The sequence below is a fragment of the Athalia rosae genome, chromosome 7 (genome assembly GCF_917208135.1).
Source record: "Athalia rosae chromosome 7, iyAthRosa1.1, whole genome shotgun sequence".
Taxonomy (NCBI): Eukaryota; Metazoa; Arthropoda; class Insecta; order Hymenoptera; family Athaliidae; genus Athalia; species Athalia rosae.
In genome coordinates, this window is record NC_064032.1 from 5,049,715 (window position 1) to 5,065,235 (window position 15,521).

At 40.9% G+C, this 15,521-nt stretch overlaps 7 protein-coding genes across 10 annotated transcripts in view; 4 read left to right on the forward strand and 3 right to left on the reverse strand.

Moving 5' to 3' along the window:
* Positions 1-1,396, forward strand: part of LOC105693518 — a 4,592-nt gene extending 3,196 nt beyond the window's left edge. For all 4 annotated transcript variants that reach the window (XM_048658305.1, XM_012413515.3, XM_048658304.1 and 1 more), the window contains exons 4-6: positions 92-286; positions 353-601; positions 680-1,396. In XM_048658305.1, the coding sequence (XP_048514262.1) occupies positions 92-286; positions 353-601; positions 680-841 (606 nt within the window). In that variant the 3' untranslated portion in view covers positions 842-1,396. The remainder of the gene's footprint in view (positions 1-91; positions 287-352; positions 602-679) is intronic.
* LOC105693511 (zinc finger protein 277) lies at positions 1,227-3,902 on the reverse strand. The gene is made up of 9 exons (XM_012413501.3): positions 3,419-3,902; positions 3,103-3,328; positions 2,843-3,020; positions 2,577-2,779; positions 2,322-2,484; positions 2,027-2,242; positions 1,757-1,902; positions 1,504-1,605; positions 1,227-1,441 (listed from the first exon to the last, which is right to left on the reverse strand). Exons 1-9 carry the CDS (start codon positions 3,441-3,443, stop codon positions 1,429-1,431), a joined length of 1,272 nt encoding a protein of 423 aa, XP_012268924.2. The 5' UTR covers positions 3,444-3,902; the 3' UTR covers positions 1,227-1,428.
* Positions 3,903-4,150: 248 nt separating this feature from the next.
* Positions 4,151-6,892, forward strand: LOC105690061 (glucose dehydrogenase [FAD, quinone]-like). Its single transcript, XM_048658300.1, has 3 exons — positions 4,151-5,744; positions 5,810-6,086; positions 6,183-6,892. The coding sequence occupies exons 1-3, from the start codon at positions 4,525-4,527 to the stop codon at positions 6,768-6,770; spliced, it is 2,085 nt and encodes a 694-aa protein (XP_048514257.1). The 5' UTR covers positions 4,151-4,524; the 3' UTR covers positions 6,771-6,892.
* A 1,431-nt stretch (positions 6,893-8,323) lies between these two features.
* On the forward strand, positions 8,324-10,741 carry LOC105690749 (glucose dehydrogenase [FAD, quinone]-like). The gene is made up of 3 exons (XM_048658336.1): positions 8,324-9,543; positions 9,609-9,885; positions 9,982-10,741. The coding sequence occupies exons 1-3, from the start codon at positions 8,324-8,326 to the stop codon at positions 10,363-10,365; spliced, it is 1,881 nt and encodes a 626-aa protein (XP_048514293.1). The 3' UTR covers positions 10,366-10,741.
* Positions 10,742-11,666: 925 nt separating this feature from the next.
* Positions 11,667-12,551, reverse strand: LOC105684136 (putative lipoyltransferase 2, mitochondrial). Its single transcript, XM_012397320.3, has one exon. It carries the CDS (start codon positions 12,549-12,551, stop codon positions 11,823-11,825), a length of 729 nt encoding a protein of 242 aa, XP_012252743.2. The 3' UTR covers positions 11,667-11,822.
* A 25-nt stretch (positions 12,552-12,576) lies between these two features.
* LOC105684011 (Werner Syndrome-like exonuclease) lies at positions 12,577-14,467 on the reverse strand. Its single transcript, XM_012397118.3, has 7 exons — positions 14,315-14,467; positions 14,176-14,244; positions 13,742-13,857; positions 13,331-13,555; positions 13,047-13,191; positions 12,875-12,976; positions 12,577-12,686 (listed from the first exon to the last, which is right to left on the reverse strand). Exons 1-7 carry the CDS (start codon positions 14,366-14,368, stop codon positions 12,600-12,602), a joined length of 798 nt encoding a protein of 265 aa, XP_012252541.2. The 5' UTR covers positions 14,369-14,467; the 3' UTR covers positions 12,577-12,599.
* A 57-nt stretch (positions 14,468-14,524) lies between these two features.
* LOC105685042 (U6 snRNA-associated Sm-like protein LSm8) lies at positions 14,525-15,418 on the forward strand. Its single transcript, XM_012398883.3, has 4 exons — positions 14,525-14,712; positions 14,790-14,830; positions 15,106-15,233; positions 15,302-15,418. The coding sequence occupies exons 1-4, from the start codon at positions 14,682-14,684 to the stop codon at positions 15,390-15,392; spliced, it is 291 nt and encodes a 96-aa protein (XP_012254306.1). The 5' UTR covers positions 14,525-14,681; the 3' UTR covers positions 15,393-15,418.
* The last annotated feature ends 103 nt before the right edge of the window (positions 15,419-15,521 follow it).

A 15,521-nucleotide genomic window follows, 5' to 3' on the forward strand; every position in this document is an offset into this window, starting at 1 on the left:
GCGTACGCTAAACAGTAGCTGAACATTTGGTTGAATGATGATCCGCTCTCTTTTTTATTTTTTTTCACACCGATCTTCCGATCTGTTTTAGACGAATGGATTTTTTATAGAATGCGGAGCTTTTGATGGAGAAACAAGAAGCAACACTTTATACTTTGAAAGATATCTGAACTGGACAGGACTTCTGATAGAAGCAGACCCGGTGAACTTTCACCGAATAACTCAGAAGAATCGAAGAGCATATTTGTCAAATACTTGTCTTAGCACAAAGAAATATCCAATGACCGTGAGTTGGTTTATAATTCTGCTTTCAGTGTGCCAAACTGCTTCGATATTAATTCTCTTTTTTCAGGGATACTTTTTGATGGCTAATAATATCGGCCGATTACATATGCCCCATGAACCCAGCGATGGAGACGATGACTTAGAAAACACTCCGGACGTAGCTCACCATGGCGAGCATGTCGAAGTCCAATGTCTACCCTTGGCAACTTACATTGCGGCACTCAACATCGAAAGCGTGGAATACCTCAGTCTTGACATCGAAGGACTAGAGCTGGATGTGCTGGAAACCATTCCATTCGACACGGTGAACATAAAAGTACAGAGAATTCCAAATCAGACCTGACACAAGCCACCCCTGATTATTTTGATTAATTCACTTCTTCCTTTTATTCAGGCACTTTCTGTCGAGTACATCCACGACAAGAAAAGTCTCGAGGAAATGACCACTTTGATGGAAAAACAAGGTTACGAGGTTGACGACTTTGTTATACGTGACGACAACCTAGCTAACGACGTGATATTTGTCAAAAAGGGCCTTAAAATTTCGCCCAAGTGAAAACAAAGGTCCCAAGAGCAAGCAAATTCTGACTGCGATATTCTGAATATGGCGGATCTCTAGGAGCTTTTTTATTCAGAAGAGGATACCAGCCCTTTTTGAATACCAACGCCGCTACCTGAATTATAAGTATTTCGTCAGTTGACTGGCATCGGTTTGCTGAAATTTTTTAAATTCCTAGGAGCTAGAGAGAATGGATTAGACTCAATTGATTCAATCCTGGACCAGTAGTGTCATGAATTTGATCGATAGAAAGCTCTAGTTAAACATTCCTACCATTCGACTAGACTGAAAAATGCTTCTCGGCAATAACTGACTTTGGCCAATTGAATCGTAATCGGAAAACAAACTGTAGGACAAAGTATGGAAGTGGCCTTGAAAAAACTGATGATTTATTAAATATTTATTGACTATAAGTGATAACGTCGATCTGTGATAACGCAACAACCGGATTGTTGTAAAAACAGCTAGCTCCTTTAAAAATAGTTCTGTATATTTTACGGCTAATTTATCAACTTTGCTAATAAATAGAAAATTGATTAAATAATCGAAAAACGAAGAGTATTCCTCTTGATAAACTAAAACCCTCAGAGATTTTTCCTGCGGAAAGGGAAATGTGAAAGTTTTTCGTTTTTCGTTGCCTTTCATTCTCGGATACTTACATCTCTGTAGACAAATTTTCCACACCAGAATCATCGTCGTCGTCGCCATTCACTTGGAGGTTGTAGAGAAACGAATCATTTTCGTACGTTGGAAAATAATACCTGCGCATTGAGTTTTGATTTGAACCAGTCGCAAGATTATTGATATCAAATAATGAGTAACAACACTTGGGATTCCGAAATATTGAGAAACGATTTGACGGTCATAAATTGCCCAACCAATTATGAAGATAAAATAGAATACGATACTCACTCCGGCTGATCCCAAATGCGACGAACGGGTAATCTGCAGTGCGACAATTTGCTCATGTGTTCTCCAAGATCTTTTGGTGCCTCATCGCAGAATACGCACTTCTTCTGTATGTGGATTTGTCGTCTAATGAAGTTTACGATTTTCACCTGTTTAATTCGTTTTAGGGGATTGAATTAATACACCGACCGGTAAAAGGATTATCTCACGGTATCCACGGGAAACTTTATCCGACTAACTGAACTGGATTAAAAAACATTTAATTCGTATTACCCGCAGGTAGAAGTCATAGTCTTTCGTGGCTTCTTCAAAGTTGAATCGATGCTCCTGAATCATGTGGTCAAGGATTGCAGGAAAATCACAGTTTTTGTGTGGACAAAATAAGCAAACTACGTCAGCACTTTCTTCGTCCCAATCCGACCATGCACTTTCACCGTCTTCGCTGCCACTGCTAAAGCCGGTCGGTTCCTCGGGATTATCGCTATCGTTCTGATTTTGTAAGAACACTGATAATAAAGAATAATCCAGATTATAAGGATTGTAGGGAGATTATCAATAGAATATAAACCTGCATTTGCTGCCAACTTTTGCCAGGTTCCAAATAATTAATGACATAAAATTTGTCATACTCCTTATTAGTGGGGTTCACACGCTTGTGGAGTTTTTTCCGCATGTGTTCCTTCAGTACCATACGATCTTTGAACACCCCTTCGCAATAGATACAAGTCAGTCTGGCAACATATAAGTATGATTAAAACTATATACTTGGCCTTTGTTTCGAGGGAAGCCTACAGAACCGTTCCTCTTCGATAAGTCAGCATACTTTTCAACATTGCTCTGTAGCTTGTCCAGCAATTTATCAATGAAAACTAAGTTCTCTGGTCTTCCGAGCTGCAGATGATGCTTGTTAGAAAGATGCTGTAGATAAGAGCTACGGGAGCCTGTAAATTCCGTTCGACAAAACATGCAGCCTCTTTTAAAGTTTGTGTCCATTCTCTCTTCTGCTTGCTGCGCCAAAATCCATTCCTGAAGTACTTATATCTTTCTTTAAGAGTCTGAATATCGCAGCATTATTTGATGTGCGCTTACCAGTTTAGCCTGCTGAATTTCAGATCTGAGAGTTTTGTCTTCGGTTATACAGTCCGACAGTAAGAAATAAGGCTCGTTTTTACTCGGTCTACCGTCAGGAGTGCAATCCATCAACAGAGAGGTACAGAATTCCGTTAACGGTGCTCCCCGAAATTTTACTCTCCAGTAGTGAATGTAGCTATTTGAAAAAAAAATTTACAGTACTATAATTTACCAAAAAAAAAGCTAGAATTCAAAGAAATTCAAAGCTCTATGATCACCTTTTAAGGGATGAGATTTTTTCCACATCTCCAATAACAACTCTATGCTCGTTGAATATGTGCGTCAGCATCTCCTTTTGATTATCGGGTAGGACGTAGCTGGCTTCACAAAGAAAACATTTCGTCTCTTGAGGATCGTCGTCCAATCCAACGAACTGAGATTTACATTTCGACGACGATTCAAAGGCAGGAAACGTAAGTGGTCCAAACATATAAGACGAATTTCCTACAAATGAATCTATGTTAGATTATCATTACCGAGAATTCAAAGTTGCAAGAATCGGTGACAGAAGCTAATTGTAGGGAAAAGTTTCACCAGAGGATGCAGCCCGTTGAGCCATGACAACGTGCTTATTGGTTGCTTTATCCAGTACTTTGACTCAATTTATTAAGCATTTATAATAACAAACTGCCTGGTGTTTTCTGATGGGAAAATACTTTCTGCAGCCTGGTTCCCAGTTCTCACTATTCGCCATGGGACATAACCTTTTCTATATCTCTCCGTAGCATCGCCGCGAGAGTGCTTTCTGTGAATGTTCTTTTCACCAAATACTTCTTACCAAGTTTTCACCCTTCATTAATTATCAACATTAGATTACCAACCGAATTCAAAATACCCCGTTCTACACACTGCTCAGAAAAGATGTCACTGACAAAATGTCAGAATCAAATGCGCGGTAACAGCAGAAGCAGAAGAAAAAACATTTGAATCGTTTTGAACGTTTAAACGTCATCGTGCAATGGTGCAATTTCAATTCAAAGACCTTACCAATTAGTAACTTTTAGTTGAGAGTTAGTACTACCTATAATTAAGTAACAGAATTACAAAGTGCACCACAATATCGAGGTAAGTTCTAATTAGGGAACCGGGGATCTCACTTTGTTCAAGTGCTGTTTCCTAATTACCTGTTGATTTTGGGACACATGTACCAACAATGCCGCATTATTCTCCGTCTTCGTATTACGTGAAATAAAATGTATGTTACATTATTAACTAGTTCCAAATCTGCTACTCAATTGATTTTAGAGGAGATTTCAAAAACGGTCGTTAAACTCGTCGCTACAGGACAAAATTGAACGCTCACATTATGCGGTTAGACGCATGATTTGAGATTTTTAATTTTTAACACATACGAATGCATCTCGGGTAGCAATTCCGACGAAATACGGGATTCAAAAAGCAGGCGGTTCGGGTTCAGTTTGTCGACGAACTTTTCCGATTATGAACGTCCATCATTTTTGAAGCAACGTGTAAACGAAGAAACTGGCAAATCATCGAATCACGTAACAGTTGCGGGGCTTTTTCTAACCGGGCAAAATTTTATCCCACTTCACTATAAAAACAAAAACCCTCGTACTTACACGATTTATTCTCCGGTAATTCATGGCGACGAAAACTTGCGCGTTTTGAAGTAGTTGAAAATGGATGTTGATTGCGCTTATTCTGCCCTAAGCGCCGCAATCGATTATGGCCATCCCCTTGGCTACATGGTCTTTCTCAATGTTTTAATAAAACTTTTGCGGCCGGATATCGTCGACAAAGAAAATCAGCCAAAAATTACTGCCGCGGACGACTTGGCGGAGAGCTATGACTTCGTTGTCATCGGTGCTGGAGCAGCGGGAGCTGTAATTGCGAACAGATTGACGGAGAATTCGAACTGGACGGTTTTGCTCCTGGAAGCTGGAGGCGAGGAACCGGTCATTTCGGACGTACCAGCGACATATTTGAGTCTTCAAAGTGGCGAACTGGACTGGAACTTCAAGGCCGAACCTTCCTCCACCTATTGCAAGGGCATGACCGACAATAGATGCAGAATACCCAAAGGTAAGGTGCTCGGTGGCAGCAGTACGACTAATGCGATGATTTACGTGCGCGGAAACAGCAAGGACTACGACGAATGGAGAGACCAAGGAAATCCGGGATGGGGCTACGAGGACGTTCTGCCGTATTTCATAAAGTCGGAGAACGTCTCGATCCCGGAGCTTCGTAATTCGCCTTATCATGGAACCGGAGGATACCTCGGAGTAGAATACTTCAAACACAGTAGTGACATGGAAGACTTATTCCTGCAAGCTAGTCGCGAATTGGGATACGACGTGATCGATGCGAACGGAAAATCCCAAAGTGGCTTTATGAAATCACAAATAACTCTCAAAAACGGTTTGAAGTGCAGTACGTCAAAAGCTTTTCTTCGCACCGCCGCCCACAGGAAGAACCTTTTCATCAGCACCGATTCTTTGGTTCACAAAATCCTTATCGATGAAAAAACGAAAACTGCCTACGGCGTCAAATTTCGAAGAGGCGAAAAAATGTACACCGTGAACGCCAAGAGGGAAGTGATCCTATCGGCGGGAGCGATACAATCCCCCCAACTTTTAATGCTCTCTGGAATCGGGCCAAAAAAGCATCTCAAAGAGATGGGAATTCCGGTTATTCATGACCTCCCTGGCGTTGGTGAAAATTATCAGGATCACGTGCTTTTGGGAGGCTTGGTGTACCTCATGGACGCTCCTCCGGTTGATACCTACCGGAATACCACCAACCCGGCGACCTTTTCGGCCGCAAAAAGATTCCTGGAAGATCACGACGGTCCGATGTACGACCTTCCAGGCGCCGGGGCGATGGGCTTCGTCAGCACCAAGTAAATAAACCGACCGGATAGAACTCAAGGGTAAACAATCAATCTCATTGTCTTTTCGCTTTCAGGTACTCTACTCCGGATTATCCGGACGTTCAGCTTGTCTATGGTCCACGAGGCGACAATCAGATGGGTTCCTTTTTCGCGGCACGCGCTGCCGATGTGAGAAAAGATACGTATAACAACCTGTTCGAGGGATTGATAAATCACGCAAGTTATCGATTACCTGCGACTATTTTGCGCCCGAAAAGCAGAGGGTACGTTAAACTGAAGGACGCCAATCCCGAGCACTATCCGATCATAGTCCCGAATTACTTCAGCGACCCGCAGGACCTCGAAGTTCTGGTAAGCAGATTTTATTTCCCCGCGAAGATGGTGCCTTCGTAAACAAATCTCAAAGATTGACGATTCTGTTGTTAATCCGTTGATTATTTTACTCAGGTTGAGGGAACGCTGCTGGCTTATAAATTCAGCCAAACTCCGACGATGCAACGTTTCAAGCCACGTCTCAACCGAAATCCGATAAGTCCGGAGTGTGCGAAGTTTCCGTATTTTTCGAAAAATTATTTACGCTGCCACGCGAGATACTATCCGCAAACTGCCGAGCATCCGAGTTCCACCTGCAAAATGGGTCCTGCTTACGACGACATGGCGGTCGTGGATTCACGTCTCAGGGTCTACGGTATAAAGCGTCTTCGGGTCGTCGATTCTTCCATAATGCCTACGATCGTCTCCGGAAATACTTACGCTCCGGCTGTCATGATCGGCGAGAAGGGAGCGGACATGATCAAGGAAGATTTGGTGTCCAGCAACGACATGCAATCCGATGCTCCGGTTTTAGATTCGGAAAATCCGTCGGAGTATCGCGTTGCTGAAATTCTTCTTTTGCTTCTGAAAAGCTATATTTATTACAAGGAAAAATACCTCTGGTTCATTCCAGTCGTATCCGTGGCTTGCGTTATCTTAACTCTGTGCGCGGCGTTTGCCTGTTTCCTTTATTATCGTAAACTCCAACAGCCGAAAAAATGAACATTGCCAATAGCTTACGAGTAATTGTAAGCGGTGCACCACGCTGATTCAAGATGGCGGAAAAATAGCCATCGTTCAATGTAATTTATGGATAAAAGAATAAAAGAATTATTATGAATATACATAATCTTATCCACATTCAATCATCGAATAACCCAATAACTTATGAGTTCAAAGTTTTTATTTGAATGAGATTCAATGTTTACCCGCAAATGTTTTTTGCAAAATCCGTCTGTATCAGAAGGCAATATATCCTATGAAATCCTGTACCATATCTCATTTAAATTGTGAAAATTTTACAGAATCCCATGAAATCTCTCGAATGCCGATAAAATTTTCATCGAATCTTGAAAAATTTCAATGAATTCCAACAAAACATTACATGGAATCGTTCGAACCATTTGTAATTCTGGAAATACCATGGCATATTTCAGATCTAAAAATCTCAGCAATTGGAGCATGGTAATGAATACAGTTAAACGAATACGAAATTAAATAAATTTGTTAATCTTTGATCCGTATCCCAAATTATTGGTAGGTAATTAGCGTAAATCTGACCAGTGTATGATTATATGATCGTTGGACAAATAAACGTGAAATTTTATGGACCACAATTCGGCTTTCCGCGATTTTTTTCAGATCCTGAAACTCGACCCTGAAGTCCTGATAAGCTAATCCAATTACGACATCCATATATTGCGTCATTTTGCATATTGCAAAACCGAATAGAGCGAAATCTATAGAACAATGGTTTCGCCAGTCACCTTATTCAAGAAAACCGATGTTTAAGGACTTGAAGGAAAGAAAAAAAAAAAAAAAAAAAATTCAGCTTCGCCAGCATGATGTGGTAAAAAGTAATCTTCGGTAAATAATCAAAACTCTTAATTGCAATTGAAGCGTGCGACACATTACGTGAGTCTTAATTGGGAAAACTATGCCAGATCGAAACTTATTTTATCCATCGGTCTCAATTTGTACAACTGTTCCTTTTCTAATTGGCTATTGATTTGGTTGGGCACCTATGCAAACAATACCACGATATCCTCGGCACTCGCTTCATGTGGGATATTGATTGTATTCTACATTATTCGATGATTTCGAGCCTGCAAATCCGGTTAATTAATTCTACAGGAAGTTTAAAAAGTTGTCTACAAGTTCGAATGAAAATTATCCGAAAAAAAAATGATTCTCCAATCGGTTTTTTCGTTACCGCAGTTGCAACGGTCATTTAAAAATTTGAAATTTTTGATATCCAATATCTATGATGTTCTAAACTAATTAAAATTTGGGAATATATGTGACCTGCAGAGCGAACGATTTAATTGACATTGTATCATGACCCGGTCGACGAGCGATACTCGTCACTTTTTAACCACCCTGTACACGACGAAACCCGCAAATAATCATCTGATCACGTAACAGCCGCCGCGGCCATTTCTACCGGTGTAGAATTTTATTCGGCATTTCTTTAAATCGGAAAACTTGGTACCCGCACGTTTCATTCTTTGGAGACTCATGGAGACGAAAACTTGCGCGTTGTACAGCAGTTGAAAATGGATGTCGATTGCGCCTATTCCGCCCTGAACCAAACGTATGAACATGGCCATCCGGTGGGCTACCTGGCCCTGCTCAATATTTTGATTCAACTTTTGCGGCCGGATATCCTCGACAAAGAGAATCAGCCGAAAATTACTGCCGCTGAGGACTTGGCGGAGAGCTATGACTTCGTTGTCATCGGGGCTGGAGCGGCGGGAGCTGTAATTGCGAACAGATTGACGGAGAATTCGAACTGGACGGTTTTGCTCCTGGAAGCTGGAGGAGAGGAACCGATCATTACCGAGGTGCCTTCCACGTACTTGAGCATCCAAGGAACCGACATAGACTGGGATTTCGAGGCGGAACCTTCCACGACCTATTGCAAGGGCATGACCGACAATAGATGCAAAGTGCCCAGAGGTAAGGTGCTCGGTGGCAGCAGTACGACAAATTCGATGATTTACGTGCGCGGGAACAGCAAGGACTACGACGAATGGAGGGACCAAGGAAACCCGGGATGGGGCTACGAGGACGTTCTGCCGTATTTTATAAAGTCGGAGAACGTCTCGATCCCGGAGCTTCGTAATTCGCCTTACCATGGAACCGAGGGATATCTGACGGTGGAAAATTTCAAACACAATAGTCGGGTGGAAGATTTGTTTCTACAAGCTAGTCGCGAATTGGGATACGACGTGATCGATGCGAACGGAGAATCTCAAAGTGGCTTCATGATATCACAAATAACTGTCAAAGACGGTTTGAGGTGCAGTACGGCGAAAGCTTTTCTTCGCACCGCCGCCCGCAGGAAGAACCTTTTCATCAGCACCGATTCTTTGGTACACAAAATCCTTATCGATGAAAAAACGAAAACTGCCTACGGCGTCAAATTTCGTAGAGGCGAAAAAATGTACACCGTAAACGCCAAGAGGGAAGTGATCCTATCGGCGGGAGCGATACAATCCCCCCAACTTTTAATGCTCTCTGGAATCGGGCCAAAAAAGCATCTCAAAGAGATGGGAATCCCGGTGATTCATGACCTCCCTGGCGTTGGTGAAAATTATCAGGATCACGTGATCCTTTCGGGGTTGGTATATTTGATGGATCGCATTCCCTTCGAAGACTACTGGAATAGCACGAACTCAGGGACATCGTCGGCCGCGAAACAATTCTTGGAAGATCACAACGGCCCGATGTACGACCTTCCAGGCGCCGGGGCGATGGGCTTCATTAGCACCAAGTAAATAAACCGACCGGATCGAACACAAGGGTAAACAATCAATCTCTTTGTCTTTTCGTTTTCAGGTACTCTACTCCGGATTATCCGGACGTTCAACTCATATTTGGTCCACGAGGCGACAACTCATACGACTCTCGTTTCATGGAACAGGTCAGTGGTATAAGAGCTGAGACGTACAAGAACCTATACGAGGACGTATTGGGTCAAGCGTCGTATCGATTACCCGTAGCAATTTTGCGCCCGAAAAGCAAAGGGTATATTAAACTGAAGGACGCCAATCCCGAGCACTATCCGATCATAGTTCCGAATTACTTCGGCGACCCGCAGGACCTCGAAGTTCTGGTAAGCAGATTTTATTTCCCCGCGAAGATGGTGCGTTGGTAAATAAATCTCAAAGATTGACGATTCTGTTGTTAATTCGTTGATTATTTTACTCAGGTTGAGGGAACGCTGCTGGCTTATAAATTCAGCCAAACTCCGACGATGCAACGTTTCAAGTCACATCTTAACCAAAATCCGATAAGTCCGGAATGTGCGGAGTTTCCGTATTTTTCGAAAGATTATTTACGCTGCCACGCGAGATACTATTCGCAAACTGCCGAGCATCCGAGTTGCACCTGCAAAATGGGTCCTGCTTACGACGACATGGCGGTCGTGGATCCCCGTCTCAGGGTCTACGGTATAAAGCGTCTTCGGGTCGTCGATGCTTCTATAATGCCTTCCATCGTTTCCGGAAATACTTACGCTCCGGCTGTTATGATCGGCGAAAAGGGAGCGGACATGATCAAGGAAGACCAGCTGCGCGGTTTCCGTAGATATTAGGCAATTGTAATATTGCATAATATCATCAAGTATCAAAGGACTCTTCGGAGTCGCACGCCATTTACATTCTTCTTCTACTTCCTAGTACATCTCGCTGCACCTGAAAAGAACTTCATTCGAGTCTCGCCATTTCTAACAGTGAAAAATACTTTTCGAAACACAAATACTTTACAAAAGTTACGAGGAGTGTTCTCGCGAGTGGCTATTTTTTTTTCATTTGTGTAAGCCATCAACATGGTGAGCTGAATGTCATAATTGATGACGGATAAACGAATGTAATTATGAAGACAACTTGTGTGTAAACCAATGTAAATTGCTCACCTGATTATTTACTTAGAATCTTCTGTTATAATAAGAAGTTCGGAAGTTTATGAGATTTTGTTTTTTCATCTGTTACATCATATTGATGGATGAAAACCAAAAGGATGTGATCCTCGCTCTTATTTTTTGCACTTTTTACATTCGATCAGCTCCGAAAGAAAACATTTAAACCATGCGGCGACACCTACAAGAGCGCTACGGAACGCAATAAAAAATCATTGCGCAATTGTTAATTTTACCCGTAACGCATAGAGAGGACTAGGTGAAATTGCGCACCTTATTTGCACATGCGCAATCGTCGGTATTTGTTTCGCAGAATATCCAACACACGCCGATTTCAGAATTAGCTGTCAGTTAAGTTTCAGTCAACATGTGAATCTTTTATTCAATTGATCAATTTTATTTTATTATATATATACAACCCTAATTATTTGAGTCTACTGTTGTGCCGCATTACTCACCTGACACAACATAACCCAGCCATTTTTAAATACCGCGACCTCAGTTGTATACGCGATCATCAATTTGACAGCTCGAGCTGGCAGCAGCTGACAAATTTGACTGTCTTTTCAATTCGCGCTTGCGCACAAAAATTGGGTGCGCAAGTTCACCAGATCCTCTGACTCCTACTTGGAATAGAGAAATCTGTGACTGCCTGCTCTGAATACAATATAATGGAAATTCAAATTCGAAAACAATGTGCTCAAGGGTAAGGAGGTTCTCTGTTCAATTAACTTTCTCGAATTTGGGAGCCTTATATTCAATTACTCGGTGCCACTGGTGATGTACACATTTGCAAAAGGATAAGGAATCAAAGTGTCACATGTGCTCTGTAGATGAAAGCACAGAGCTTCTATTTTCATAGTTGATAGATTGAAATAAAAGGAGATCATTAAAAGTTCACTTACATACTCGTAAGTTTAGGAACTGGGCAGTACTTGGGAATAGTGCGAGAATGTAAACCAATCAATGTGGGTATATACATTGTATATAGATAATTTATTTTGCTAAAAGTTGTAAAAAACCTTTGTATAAAAAAAATATTGTCGAAATTAAAATCAGATTCAACTATTAGCATTTCAATTCATTACGCATTGGCGTGATTACATGCCCAGTACTAACGAGGTCACTTGGTGTCATTTTTCTACTACGGCTGCATTGCTTAGCAATTTTGAAGTCTCGCAAAGCGAGCAATCTACGAGAGAACATTGGAATTGGTCTTTGAAAGCATTTTTCAACATCGGAATGACTTCTTCAACCGTCACATCAGATTTCATTTCTTTGCTAATGCTAGTTACTCCTTTTCCTTGGATACCGCATGGTACGATGTGCTCGAACCACTTCAAATCCGTGTTACAGTTGAGAGCAAGACCATGAGTCGTGATATACCGGCTGCCATGAATACCAATGGCGCAGATTTTATTGTTCTCAACCCAGACGCCGGTATCGGGTGAAGTTTCTCCTTTGATACCAAATTCTGCGCATAATCGTATTATCATTTGCTCCATTTGGCCGACGTACCATCTGACGCCCTGCTGAAAGTTTTTCAAATTCAGAATTGGATACGCAATCAGCTGCCCTGGTCCGTGAAAAGTTATAAGCCCGCCACGATTAGTTCTGAAAAATTCTGCCCCAAGTTTAACCAATTTGTCCTCATCTTCCTTAGAGTAATCTTTTCGTCGTATTCCAATTGTATACACTGGATTGTGTTCGAGTAGAACCAGAATATCGCATGTTTCTGTTGTCACGTCTTTATTGCTATGGTGAAGATCGGCTAGGAGTTTTTGCAGACGTAGGCCAGCCCCATAGTCAAGTTTCCCAGCCTGAAGTACCTTCACAATTCTATTGCTCATTCCTAATTTCATAAATCGATTGTCTCAATTATTTTTGGCTAGTATTTTTTACCTCGCCAATTATTCTGTGCAATTATTCTCGTTCTGCTTTTGAATAGCGATTGCGTTCGCTTTATCCTGTATAGTGTTGTGCAGCAACAACGATACCTGTAATAAGAATCAAATTGATTTTTGAAAACTGATCAGGCTCATTGTCGACCAGGTCTTAGTTCGATTACGGTCTCTACAGGAATGTAATCGGTGAATGCATTGTTCTAATTCTTGATATGTTTTATCTTTCTCATGGTGAACGAAGTGAGGAATTTTTTGAATAGGTATTTTTCAAAAATACGTACATACGCGTCGGTGGCAGCATAAGATTTTTGCTGATCACTGAGGGGCTGGATATGCCATTTACTTTGTCGTACTTTAGGGTCCTTGGAGATTTCTTTTCTAAGCTAGAATTCAAGTGAGCAAATGTCACGACAACAATGAATAATACTGTAGATTTACTCTACACTGACTTACCAGATAAGCGGTAAGGTTTGCCATACTCCAACGACAGGAACGATTCAGGGTTTCATTTGCAAATTTTCCACAATCAAAGCAATTATTTTCAACAACCTTCTGAGCTGGGAAATCTTTAAAATCCCTACCAAGTTTCCACACATCGCTAGAATTAAAACATCCATTGGTAAAACCCCACTAACAGTCAGAGAATTTGAGTGTTTTTTGGAATTTGAACCAACACTTTTTCCCTCTGAGCATTATCTCAATCGTAACATGCAAATCGAGTTCATTTTCAAGCTTACTTTTTTATGTTAACACCAACGAGCTTAACTTTTGGGTGGCTCAGAAGCTCAACAAACGCTGCAGGCAGCGCCTTCAATTCATAAATATGCAAAAGATGGCAAATTTTGTAATCCATACAAATCTGGGCAAGAGCAGTTTTTCCGCTTCCCGTTTTCCAACTGAATGGCCATTCTAGGTCGAAACCTATCGGCACGATTGGGTCTGCAGTCTTTTTAATTTGCTGCCTGAGTAAAAACAAATGATTATTTCCAGCAGCCCTCAAGGATCTAATGAATTATTTGCGGATTATTTTAACTTCACATTCTGAAGAAAACAAATTTGCATAGTTTTATTACAAGCACCGCTCACTCTTCGAGACCTATTGATGATTGGATAATTTGTTTTTGTTCAATTATTTGGCTAGTTCTTACAATAAATCATCGCACGCCATTGCACAATCCCCAAAGGTATTGGCATAATTGATGCTGCCCTTAAAATGGATCGCAGACAACACAGGAGGTGGTTCAGGTTTCGCAACATTCTCCTCCTAATAAAAAATGATTTCCGAGTTTACATAGGGGAAGCATTTTCAATAACAAGCGGGACTAAGCATGATGGGAATTAACACAAATTCAAAATCTGTATCTTCCAGACTTTATAATGATTCGATCGATGGGTTTTTTTTTTAAAATGACCACTAAAACTTGAATGGATGTAACTATCGAAATAATCGAATTATTGTCAATTTTTGGCTTCTCGGAGTAAAACAATTAAAATATCTTGATGAATTTTGTTTGGTCCCAGCATAATTTCTTCGTCAACAAAATTGTGTTTCCTACACCAAAACAACTCACAAACAACTCACCTTCAACGCAGCTCCGTTAAATCTTGGGGATCGCCTTGGTTGGAATCCACAGTTCTCATTAAACGCGCTCTGAAAATATCTTCGGTGAAACGATGGAGTCTTCATTTTATAACCTATTACATAAAATTTGGGCACGCACCTTGGACGAAATATTCTCCACAGGAATCCTTACTTTGGAACTGCGACTCTCCATTATATTAAGATAAATTAGAATCCCAACAGCTTACTCACCGTAAATAAGAGCTCACAACCAGGAGATGAGCTGTGTTGTGATATCCTGTCTGCTACCAGGTTCGCGCCAAAAACTAGTAAAACCAACTCCATAGCCCTCTATCTTTGCCTTGATTGGCTATTGGATTTGTTTGGAGTGCCGTCAGCAAGCGAGGCATGACATACGTTAGAAGTCAAACATTTTTTGGGTTATACCCAAGTTTGAAAAAAATAGCATTCATTTTGATAATTTCGTGACCCCTCGCTAGTTCAAAGGATATTTTTGAGGTATCATAATGGCCTCAGGACTGGAAAGTTACGTAAACCGTATCCTTTTTTCATTCTAATTTCTAAACGTTTACAAAATACCGTCAGGTTATGTTATGTTTCCTCAATATTTGTAGATACCGTTTCAATAATAACCTCTGATGGTAGAAACTTCATCGTAAGTACATGAAATCCTATGTCAAATGTCAGGATTGAGAAATTATTTCTCCACAGTATTTTGACTCATAAGCCTTAGAATCACTGGCTAATATCTTATGGTGCTCTTGAAAATTTTGTTATTTCTAGAATATTTATCTCTGATTCACCTCAGCGAGCTTGCATTTTTATGGACACATCCATACGAAATGTTTACCAAGTTTCAAGAATAGTAGCTACAATTAATCTAGTTCCTTTCAACTTGTAATGAGTTGTTCAATATCCTTATTTTTTCAGGGTACACTAAAAGGATTTGATCAGACGATCAATCTGATCCTCGACGAATCGCATGAGCGTGTCTACAGCGTAACGCAAGGGGTAGAGCAAGTAGTATTAGGTCTTCACATAATCAGAGGAGATAACGTGTAAGTATTTAAAAAAATTGGGAAATTTTTCACCTGATAATCAAAAATATTTGCAATCTTTTCTGTAGAGCAATTGTTGGAGAGTTAGACGACGAGATGGATGCCCGAATAGACCTTTCGGCGATCCGAGCGGAACCACTTAGCTCTGTAGCACATTAAAATAAACTAAAATAATTAACAAAAAATTGCTTCTTTTTCATTAAAATATCCACTACAAATCCACTCATGCATTACCAGTATTTCAGGAGCAATCGCTTCTTAGTTTTTCCGGTCAAAATTTAGATCACA

What these genes read in the sequence shown, in the direction of transcription:
- LOC105684136 (XM_012397320.3), bottom strand. Translation starts at nt 12,551, where the DNA reads ATGAAATTAGGAATGAGCAATAGAATTGTGAAGGTACTTCAGGCTGGG.
- LOC105685042 (XM_012398883.3), top strand. Translation starts at nt 14,682, where the DNA reads ATGGCCTCAGGACTGGAAAGTTACGTAAACC. An exon ending in ACTGGAAAGTTACGTAAACC is followed by an intron (nt 14,713 to 14,789) that starts GTATCCTTTTTT and finishes CAATATTTGTAG; the next exon opens with ATACCGTTTCAATAATAACC. An exon ending in CTGATGGTAGAAACTTCATC is followed by an intron (nt 14,831 to 15,105) that starts GTAAGTACATGA and finishes TTATTTTTTCAG; the next exon opens with GGTACACTAAAAGGATTTGA.
- LOC105690749 (XM_048658336.1), top strand. Translation starts at nt 8,324, where the DNA reads ATGGATGTCGATTGCGCCTATTCCGCCCTGAACCAAACGTATGAACAT. An exon ending in ATGGGCTTCATTAGCACCAA is followed by an intron (nt 9,544 to 9,608) that starts GTAAATAAACCG and finishes TTTCGTTTTCAG; the next exon opens with GTACTCTACTCCGGATTATC. An exon ending in CGCAGGACCTCGAAGTTCTG is followed by an intron (nt 9,886 to 9,981) that starts GTAAGCAGATTT and finishes TATTTTACTCAG; the next exon opens with GTTGAGGGAACGCTGCTGGC.
- LOC105684011 (XM_012397118.3), bottom strand. Translation starts at nt 14,368, where the DNA reads ATGGAGAGTCGCAGTTCCAAAGTAAGGATTCCTGTGGAGAATATTTCG. An exon ending in TGGAGAATATTTCGTCCAAG is followed by an intron (nt 14,245 to 14,314) that starts GTGCGTGCCCAA and finishes AGATATTTTCAG; the next exon opens with AGCGCGTTTAATGAGAACTG. An exon ending in GTTGGTGTTAACATAAAAAA is followed by an intron (nt 13,192 to 13,330) that starts GTAAGCTTGAAA and finishes TTTTAATTCTAG; the next exon opens with CGATGTGTGGAAACTTGGTA.
- LOC105690061 (XM_048658300.1), top strand. Translation starts at nt 4,525, where the DNA reads ATGGATGTTGATTGCGCTTATTCTGCCCTAAGCGCCGCAATCGATTAT. An exon ending in ATGGGCTTCGTCAGCACCAA is followed by an intron (nt 5,745 to 5,809) that starts GTAAATAAACCG and finishes TTTCGCTTTCAG; the next exon opens with GTACTCTACTCCGGATTATC. An exon ending in CGCAGGACCTCGAAGTTCTG is followed by an intron (nt 6,087 to 6,182) that starts GTAAGCAGATTT and finishes TATTTTACTCAG; the next exon opens with GTTGAGGGAACGCTGCTGGC.
- LOC105693511 (XM_012413501.3), bottom strand. Translation starts at nt 3,443, where the DNA reads ATGGCTCAACGGGCTGCATCCTCTG. An exon ending in CTACAGAGCAATGTTGAAAA is followed by an intron (nt 2,485 to 2,576) that starts GTATGCTGACTT and finishes ATATGTTGCCAG; the next exon opens with ACTGACTTGTATCTATTGCG. An exon ending in AAAGTTGGCAGCAAATGCAG is followed by an intron (nt 2,243 to 2,321) that starts GTTTATATTCTA and finishes TTACAAAATCAG; the next exon opens with AACGATAGCGATAATCCCGA.